Source organism: Jatropha curcas, chromosome 7 (genome assembly GCF_041381405.1).
Source record: "Jatropha curcas cultivar XTBG-Jc1 chromosome 7, XTBG_Jcur_1.0, whole genome shotgun sequence".
In the NCBI taxonomy this organism is placed as follows: domain Eukaryota; kingdom Viridiplantae; phylum Streptophyta; class Magnoliopsida; order Malpighiales; family Euphorbiaceae; genus Jatropha; species Jatropha curcas.
Window position 1 is genome coordinate 4,587,857 of NC_143157.1, and position 10,303 is coordinate 4,598,159.

Consider the following 10,303-nt stretch of genomic DNA (forward strand, 5'->3'; position numbering starts at 1 on the left):
CGGAGTATAGCTATTAAATAAATAAATTAATTAAAGACTTAATAATGCAATTTACAATTAAAAAATAATAAAATTGTTTTTCTTTCACATGAAACGATAACACAAGGCGTCTGAGAGGTCTACAGTAGACAACACTTCAAGTGTCGTCCAACTGTTTTTTTTTTTTTTTTTTTTCCACTTATTTTTTTTTTTTTTATCTAGTGGGGTTTGTACAAGTAAAAATTAATACTTTTTCAAACACCATAAAATAAATAATACACAATTTTATTTATTTTTTGAATTTCTACCGTAAAATGGGGAGAAGGCCATCAACGTACAAAAGATCGCGGAGATACGAAGTTGGTATTTTATAGGGAAATGGTTATGAACGGAGGAAGCTGAATATATAACACTCTCCCTCTCTCTGTCTCTCGTTTTCTACAGTAACAAAACAGTAATTTGCTGTCTCTTCTTCTCACGTATTAAGTTATTATCAGCTGCATTTCCACCATTAGCAACAATACTTAAAGAGTTTCTGGCTATGAAGATTATCATTAGATCACCAGTTGAGCTTTTGTGAGGGATTTGATATAAGAGAATTGCTGCTGTTATTAGCTTTGTTATACATCAAATATAAATGACAAAAGAGTTCATCGGATTCTCTGATTTTCCGGTAAGTCTATCGATTTCCCGGCTTTCTTTGGTTGTTGGTATTGTCGACACCCGATCTTCACCGTCACCAGAATTCGTTGGAATCATCATTGATACACGTTCTTCGCCATCACCGGAGCTCATTGGCATTGCCCTCCCTCAATACTTTCTTTCAGACCGCATTCCGTAATCTGTTGAGGTAAGCTTCATTCTTCTTGCATGCATATTACAACTCTGATGGGAATGATTCAAATATATCTGATTGATAATATATTTCATGGATCAAAACGATTATAGGACTCATGAAAGCGATATCTATGGCATAGGATACCTGAATATTTCCTATATATTCATCTATCACCAACAAACAAGAATTTCTCCTTGCCATACAATCAGCTAGGATCTAGAAGTGGGGTGCAAAATAGTATAAAATTTATTATATAAAAGTGAGGGGGCAAGATGATTAAAAACTCGATTAAAATGCAAGATGACTAAGGTTTGAGACGTACCAAGAAAATTTCTTTTTTCTAAAAGAGAAGGAGAAAATTATCCGTTGTGGCGGAGACCTTTAAAATTATGGGGATAATCTCAAAATTAGGGTGACAAAATCTATATAAAAAATATTTAACAAAAATTTAAAGATAGATGAAAAAAAGTTATATATATCTTTATAAAAATTTGAAACATACATATTCTGCCACCTAGCTAATCTTAATTTGGACTTCCTTTTGATTGGCAAATGAAATATTTTACTTAATATAACTGAGAATCTTAATTTCAACTTTAATTTGAATTAGATTTGATTTCAATGGAATTAGAATTCAAAACATTAATATTTTCTTAGTTCCAAATAAATTAAAATACATATATTTATAATCTTATTTATCGAGTGGTCAGCGATCTCGATCTCTGTAAAGACAAGAATATAATTTCAGTCCGATCATTATCGCTTTGGAAATTAAATGTGCAGATTATATAAAAAAATGTATTTACAGTAGCAAAATTTCTCTGCTCCTTTTCCATAATGACCTATGCCCTCACAATTTCACGTGAGGACATAACTTTTTCTTTTTTCTTTCATGTGAATGGTTCATGCATATCATATATATTACTCTCCATTGGTTATTTTTCTCTAAAAAAAAAAAAAATTCAAAAGTAGGATTAATAGGGTAATTGATACAATGTATATATTAATGTATGCAGTGACTAGTCAATATCATCCCATGGTAATGTTATCTAATAGCCCTTAGCCCTTATAGAGGCTTAGTCGTGGAATAATTATAATTGTTAGTTTGACAATAAACTTCAATTTTTTGGAGTTATACCCTCCACTAGATAATTTTTTATCATTGAAAATACAAATAGTTAAATTAATAAAACCTATCACGACTTATATAACCATATATGGTAATGGATACAATTAATAATATTTATCCATTGACATTGTTTACTGTTTTAAATTTATTATTTTATATGAAATATGCATGATAATATTGAAATAGGCAACACTTATTTTTTTCAAAAATATATAAATATTATTACAATAATTTTATGGTAATAAAAATAAGTTGTACCATGCACACGGTAAAAAGTGTAATTTGGTTGGTTGTATTGAGTTCAATAATGTGAGAAATAAGATATGTCGAGTTCGAATTTTCATTTTTATGAGTCAAAAAGATAATTACTTTTATTAATAATCATCGTACTATTTTGGCTTATTTGGCTTCCTGATCAATAAAATGTAAGTTAATAATTAGATTACTATGAATACATCAAAGACAAAAAAAAAAAAAAAAAAAAAAAAAAAAGTCCCCACTTACATTAGAAATATTTCAAAGCTAAAAATTAATATATTTTGTAAATCATGTATATTACAAGTTTATTAGCACATTAAGGCATAAAATATTAAGTTCGAATTCCCTTCTCCTAACACTTAAACAAAAATTGGCTAAAAGGGTAGAAACTTTACTGAAGCTATTTTACTTTTTTCAGGAATAAAAAAAGTATTATTATTGTTGTTGAATTATGAGGAAGAAGAGAGTTTTGATCTTACCAATTTAGCATTTCTAACACTAAAAGCATTGAGCTTGACTAGATATGGTTTGTGGATTTTAGTACATATAAATGACAAGGATTGACGTTTGGATTGTTATAAAACTGTTTTACTGAGTACTGCTAATTGTGCATAGTGATGAAATTATTTAGAATTTATGCATAACTTCATTATCAAGAAAAGTTATCAATAACATGTGAAATTGAGGAGAGATTATCAAATATTTGAGAATATAATAATTTTTTCATAAAAATCAATTTCCACTAGGCTATAATTGCATGGAAGAAAATGACCCATTTTACATATGGCATGCACAACTCTTCTAAGCAGACTTCTCCTTCTTATTCCACCAAAGATTTCTTCTTCTTCCACCAAAGATTTCTTCTTCATTAGCAATGATAAGGCAGGTCTCTGAAAGTGACACCCTCTCTCGTTCCTTTACTTTGTGTGTGTGTGTGTGTGGGTGTGTGTGGGTGTGTGTGTGTGTGTTTGTTTTTCTATATATTGAGCTTCTATTGTGCCTTTCTTCCCAACCTTCTCCTTTTCAAACCACTACTTCAATTCTTAAGGTTATTCCTTCACTACAACTCCGTCTCTTTCCCTTCTTTTCTTCATTATATTCTATTGCCAGAGTTATTTTAAACTTTTAATGAACTTTTATAATTTTGTGGTAGATCTTATTCTTTCTTTTAACACTCTCATCTCATCTTATTGTTCTATTTAATATAATGTTCTCCCCAATTTTCTTTAATTTTTCAAATAATTTTTTAGTAAGCATCACATAAATGTAAACATATCAGCTATACAGTAAATAAGAATAGATTTAATTGATACGCTCGTTCTTATATCTAGTAAGAATAATTAACATACACTATAGATAGCGCACTTTGCTCTCATACATGCACACATAAAGACATGCAATTAAATCATATTCTACGTTAATTTTCACTTTCTCTGTAGGATAGTATTTATAATCATGTTTATTTACTTACATCCTTTTTTTTTTTTTTTTTTCGTTTTCAGAAGAAACTGTCAATGGCTGCTAGGGATATGCAAACCTCAACCAAAGAGGTTGTGCTTAAGGTTTGTAAATCTAAATTGTTAAAATATTAGTTAAGTATGGTTTTTATAATTTACTTTTTGCTTTTTTGAGCTTAAAATTATTGTCAATTGTTTTTTTTTTTTGGTTCTTTTTTCCTTACTTGGTCAAATTAATCGAACCAGTGGAAGATTAGTTTAATTTTGAAAATACTAATTCTTGCAGATAATAATTTGATCTGACTGAATTAAAACTCATTGGTTGAAAATAATCATTTTTTAATAGTCTATAATTAATAATTGGCTAGCAAGATTAATAAAGAAACAATATCAATCAACCCAAACACGTACACCGCCTAACTTAGTACATATAAATAGTTTTAAAACCTAAAAATGCCTTATTTACAAGAGACACAGTTATATCGGCAACATATGTGTCAAATCTTCAATGACTCAGAATCTTTCTATGATGAGTGTAAACCTCTATTGTGTCCGAAAATGGTAAGACTTGGCAAAGATCACTTTCCTTTTCCAGTTTGACCCAAAATCTTGTAACGACACGTATGATTTTATTTTCTTTGCCACAAAAAGTTGCTATGTTGGTAGTGCTGTGTATAGTTCACTACAACTTGTCTTTACTTGGTTAGCCAAATAAATAATGCTACTACTGTAGCTATTGTGATCTTATCAACAAAAGCATATTTTTCTTATTTTCTGATATTGCAAGCCAGTTATCACCACCACCATGGCCATCACCAACATCATGAGTATTCTTGTTATTATTATAATCAGGTGGCAGAAGAAAGTATTACTTCTCCAGATGATGAATCTGTGAATATAAACAGCAACGAAAATGGACAGAGAAAAAGAAACAGGTCCTTCATTTGGAAGAATTCAGGGGGTTGGAAAGCTGCAACCATCTTGCTAGGTAATATACCTCTCTACATTATTAGAAAAAGATTTAATATTTTCTGTAATTTCCTTTTATTCTTATTTCATTGCCTTTGTTTTTCCACTTCAATTGCGCGGTTGCAGCTAATCAAGGCTTGGCTACACTAGCATTCTTTGGAGTTGGGGTGAACTTGGTTCTGTTCTTAACTAGAGTTCTTGGTCAAGAAAATGCTGCGGCTGCTAATAATGTCAGCAAGTGGACTGGCACAGTTTACATGTGCTCGCTTATTGGAGCTTTCCTTAGTGATTCTTATTGGGGCCGATACTTGACCTGTGCACTCTTTCAGTTGGTATTCGCATTGGTAATTACTCAATTATCTATTAATTTACATAATTATCAGAGTCTGTTTTGAGTTAAGATCGAAACTTGAAAGGGAAAAAGAAGCATAATTTTTAATGTAATTAGAAAAATTAATTTTGAATTTTGCATGTGACTTGCTAACAATTTGTGTTCATGTATAATTAGGGATTGGGGCTCTTATCGCTTTGTTCTTGGTTTTTCTTGATAAAACCAAGTGGGTGTGGTGATGGAAAACTAGATTGCGAGCCAGCATCAACCGTTGGTGTAGCCATTTTTTATTTATCTATATATTTAGTAGCGTTTGGTTATGGTGGATACCAACCCTCTATAGCTACATTTGGAGCAGACCAATTTGATGAGGAAAAACCTAAAGAAAAGAAATCAAAAGCAGCTTTCTTCTGTTACTTCTACTTTGCACTCAACTTTGGATCTTTATTCTCAAACACCATTTTGGTTTACTATGAAAATTCCGGTAAATGGACATTTGGGTTTTTTGCATCATTAGGCTCCGCAATCATAGGCTTAGTATCATTTTTTTTGGGGACTCCTGGGTACCGGTACATAAAACCTTGTGGTAACCCTTTGCCAAGAGTTGCTCAGGTTTTTGTGGCTGCGGCTAGGAAATGGGGTGTTGTCCCTTCTAATGCTAATCAGTTGTATGAAGTAGAAGGACCAGAATCCGCAATCAAAGGGAGCAGAAAGATTCTTCATAGCAGTGAGTTCGAGTAAGAATCGAAATTTTTTTTTAGAAACAATATTCTTTTAGCTTTTCGAAACTTATATTATGTGCTTTTTTTATCATTCACAAGCATATATAATTCTTTACCATATTCCATGAATGGAAATCAAACTGCTTGTTAAAGTGTCCCTTTCTTTTTCTTTTTTTCTTTTTTTGTGGTACTTGATCAGGTTCTTGGACAAGGCAGCAACAATTACAGAAGACGATATGATGCACCAAAATGATCCATGGAGAATTTGCACAGTAACTCAAGTTGAGGAAGCCAAATGTGTTCTTAAACTAATACCTATTTGGCTATGCACTATAATCTACTCGGTCGTCTTCACACAAATGGCTTCTCTCTTTGTAGAACAAGGAGATGTAATGAACTCTAAGATCGGAAATTTTCAACTCCCAGCTGCTAGCATGTCTGCATTTGATATTTGCAGTGTTCTTATCTGCACTGGAATTTATAGAAAAATCCTAGTGCCATTAGCCGGAAAATTGAGTGGTAATCCTAAAGGCTTAACTGAACTTCAAAGAATGGGTATAGGACTAATTATTGGAATGCTTGCAATGTTTGCAGCTGGTGTTACTGAAATTGAGAGGCTAAAACACGTTATTCCTGGCCAAAAAGTAAGTTCTTTAAGCATATTTTGGCAAATTCCACAGTATGTTCTGGTGGGTGCATCAGAAGTTTTCATGTATGTAGGTCAACTTGAGTTCTTTAATGGGCAAGCACCAGATGGTATAAAAAGCTTCGGTAGCTCACTTTGCATGGCTTCTATATCTCTTGGAAACTATGTTAGTAGTTTGCTTGTTAATGTCGTAATGGGGATTACAGCTAGAGGTGAGAAGCCTGGTTGGATACCAGATGACTTGAACACAGGCCATTTGGACAGATTCTACTTCTTAATTGCTGTGCTTACTGCTTTAGATTTCGTTCTCTACTTGTTCAGTGCTAACTGGTACAAGACCATCAGCCTACAAGAAAGTGACAAGCAAGAGGATGAAAATGAGCTGTGAATTGTTTGATGCAAAAATGGGGGAGAAAGTATAGTTGAAGACAAACTACTCCTGTGCAATTTTAGCATTTGGTTTAGTTTTTAACTTCTAGCCCTTTCTTTTCCTTTTTTTTTTTTTTTTTCAATTCTTCCTTGGTCTGTACTTTTCATTTTTGAATAATTTGTTTAGGATAATGTATCTATATATCTATTTCTGCAAGAAGGAAGCATGACCTTTCAACTGTTGGTTAGGGATGATTGCTTTCACTAGATATGATTATGTGGTTAAGGTTTGGTCAATTATATTTGCTTTTAAAGCTTGATATAAAGCTCTAATGTTTGTAAGGTTTGATCATATTGTGGTTGTGGACTTTTCCTCTTGACATAATTGAAATTATTAATTTAGTGTCAATAAAGTTGTAGACAATATTATGATAAACATTACTTTTTCTTTTCTTAATTCCAATATATGTTCAGGGAGCCAATATACAAAAACTTTTTTAAAAATTGTTAATATTTTATCTATTTTATATAATAGTCAAAAATTAATTTGGTGTAGAGAGTGATTTTTCCCATGTTTTCATACCAAGTGAATCTCTAGCTAGTTTTGACCTTACAATTAATATTTGAAGATGCACTGTACTTTTCTTGATAAGGTATTTGTGTTTATAAAAATGGAAAAAATAATAATTTTATCCATATATTTTAACAACAGTTACTAATGTCATTCTATTTTGAATTTTCATATTTTCTACTATTGTCCTTATGTCAAAACAACAAATTTTACCATTAAAGTGCCATATATAGACAAAAAATACCCTTAAACCCCACGCACATTCACATTTCTATTTCAACCCCCCTATTACTGCAACTTTGCAACTCAGGCTTTCATAGAAACTTTTTTTAGGGAGGAGGTTTACGGATAGAGAGGGATTAGGGTTATTTTTGTCTTTTCACAAGGCATTTAAGGACAAAATATGAATTTTTGAAAAGAGGGATAATAGTGTATAAATAGTCTATTTTTTAAAATACAAGGATAAAGTAGTAACTTTTGGACAAAATATGAATTTTTTAAAAGAGGGATAATAGTGTATAAATAGTCTATTTTTTAAAATATAAGAATAAAGTAGTAACTTTTGATTATAATTTTTCCTACCCTAAAAAATAATAAACTAATCATGTTTCAACAAAAATACACCAGATACTAAAACTGATCCTTTTGGTATCATTATCATAACAATACCAAAAAAACAATATATCTGCATAAAAAGGCATGTACGAAATAGTTAAGTTTTAGTTAGTTAAATTCTGATATTTGGCGAAATAGCAATATAAATTTCCATTAAATTTATGTGGAGGGAAGTGACGGTAGCCACCGGAAAAGAAATTGAGACGGGGGAGGGTAGTGGTGTTTGAGGCCGGTTTCCGCCTTCCTCAGGTATAAAACACTTTGTCCTTGTGTTAATAGCCTCAACGAAATTGGCCCACCCCAATTGCCCTCTTCTTCGTAAATATATGTTAATCGTGAAATGTATAGATTTGTCGCAGAAGTTTACGAGATTTACTACATGAATCTACATTTTTACATTTCAGTACTAATTATTTTTCTTTCCAAAATAAAATAACTTTGCAAGAGTCGCCATGGCTCTGCACTTTTACATTTTATTTTGACAAAAGACATAGTTATTATTGAAATGTAAAAATGTAGGCTGATAATAAATTCCGTAAACTTGAAGGTGCTAGAAACAAATCGCGTAAACTTCAAGCATAAATTTATGTATTTCACCATATATTAATTTTTACATATATCAGGTACATGCATATTTTTTAATGACATCAATATATCGAACCTTTGAGTAATGCTTTCACATCATATATAGCAAGTGATTCAATTTCAATGGACAGAAATTTCATATGTACAGTTCTTATGTGAAATGAATTTTATTGTTGGATGTCAAAAATGAATTTTGATTATGTCCATACGTTCTTTTAACTCCTTTTTTTTTTTTTTTTTCTTTTGCACTTTTATCATGCAGTGAACAATTTGTCAAATCCCTAAACATTTGAAGGAATAATTAAAAATTTTATATTTTACGTGTGTGGTGCATATCCTTCAAAGGGCTGAAGTGTTGGTTAATATGCCAGCAAGACAGCTACGATATGATATATTTGGATTAGAAGTTGAAAGTATAGAAGAATGATAGAATCTATTAATTTACTCTTGGGGGTGGGTGTGTGCATATATAATTCCATATACATATAATAGAAGATGATCTTATTCTTATCCCTCGCATGTCCCCTTAGTTGCACTAGTTTTGAAAAAATAGTAAAAGCAATATTGAGTTTGGAGAGAGGCTTGATTTAAACATCTGCGAATTGTGTACTTGCGATTCTTTCTTTCATGCTTTAAGTTTAACAAAATGAAAATTCAACTCTAGTTTGGGATGGAAGCAGGACAGATATTTTAGGATAGTCGCTCTGCTCTGATTATTTAATATGGGTATAAATAGTTATAAATAGGTTTGAGATATATACAAGTAGTGAAATTACTACTCGTAACAGATACAGATATATGTCTTTGGTACTCTTTACCCTTTACCCACTATATTAAATGGGTCTGGTCATAGATATCCGCGAGTGTCTACTGTAGATACTCAAATTTTACTCCTAATGGCTCAGTGATGATAAACTGTTTTTAACATAATTTTGGATCCGGATTCCTGATATCCTGGTTTTCGAACCAATGGTCCATGGCTGATATAATACACGTGTTTAACAGTTTTTACTTTTCGGGTCACTGGGCGTTTCACGACGAAACTGGGTTCGCGAAGCGCGTCGAGCTTGCCCGACACACTTCCCGATACACCACCTAATTTTTTGTGCCACTCGGTCCGATTTTGTAAAAATGAGCCCAACCCTATTTTAGGGCCCACTAGTGGCATTTTTGCCACATAAGCCCCAAAATAGGGCAACACATTCTCATTTGTCTATAAATTAGGCATCGGAAATTGTGTTATGGGGACTTTTTGGAAAACATTAAGGAAACTCTACCATTTTCAAAACTCAACCAAAACCGGTTGTGATTCATACACTTTCAATCATAAAACCCTTAAGAATTCTTTGAAAAGTCTAGAAACACGTTCGTTTAGTCTCAAAATCAGATTTTTGGATCAAAAACTCAACTTTTGGGTTTCTCTCATCCATTCTTACACAAATCCTTGGAGATCTTAAAAACGGTGGTTTTGAGAGCCATTAACTTCTTTCTCCGTCTCCTTTTCTTTTTATTTTGGTGTTAAATCATCATTTTTGGGCCTGGTTATGAGAGAAACCCGGTATCAACTAAAAAGAGAGGTCTTTGCTGAGACTGTTGGCTAAAGGGTCAATATCTAAATCTCGGATTTTGATGATTAATACAAAACAAATAAATTTAAAATTATGTTATTTATACTAATTTTATTTTATGCAGAAATTTTTTGGAAAGAAAATCATACAAGGCAAGTCTTACTTTGAATGTGAAGATTTCGAAGACCTAGTAGCTAGGTATTTAGGAAAACTTTGTAGGATAGAGAGAAAATCCATATATGAGCACAAAAATCTTTTTCTCTCTC

The 10,303-nt window shown here is 31.8% G+C and overlaps 1 protein-coding gene across 2 annotated transcripts; it reads left to right on the forward strand.

The window, feature by feature from the left end:
* Positions 1-275: 275 nt before the first annotated feature.
* Positions 276-7,050, forward strand: LOC105641026 (Major facilitator superfamily protein). 2 transcript variants are annotated; one of them, XM_012225471.4, is made up of 6 exons: positions 276-829; positions 3,707-3,766; positions 4,514-4,649; positions 4,757-4,974; positions 5,139-5,698; positions 5,883-7,050. In XM_012225471.4, exons 2-6 carry the CDS (start codon positions 3,719-3,721, stop codon positions 6,715-6,717), a joined length of 1,797 nt encoding a protein of 598 aa, XP_012080861.1. In that variant the 5' UTR covers positions 276-829; positions 3,707-3,718; the 3' UTR covers positions 6,718-7,050. The 2 variants fall into 2 exon arrangements, with proteins under 2 accessions (XP_012080861.1, XP_020537725.1); XM_020682066.3 differs by lacking the exon at positions 276-829 and adding an exon at positions 3,192-3,252.
* Positions 7,051-10,303: the final 3,253 nt, after the last annotated feature.

What these genes read in the sequence shown, in the direction of transcription:
- LOC105641026 (XM_012225471.4), top strand. Translation starts at nt 3,719, where the DNA reads ATGGCTGCTAGGGATATGCAAACCTCAACCAAAGAGGTTGTGCTTAAG. An exon ending in CCAAAGAGGTTGTGCTTAAG is followed by an intron (nt 3,767 to 4,513) that starts GTTTGTAAATCT and finishes TATTATAATCAG; the next exon opens with GTGGCAGAAGAAAGTATTAC. An exon ending in AGCTGCAACCATCTTGCTAG is followed by an intron (nt 4,650 to 4,756) that starts GTAATATACCTC and finishes GCGCGGTTGCAG; the next exon opens with CTAATCAAGGCTTGGCTACA.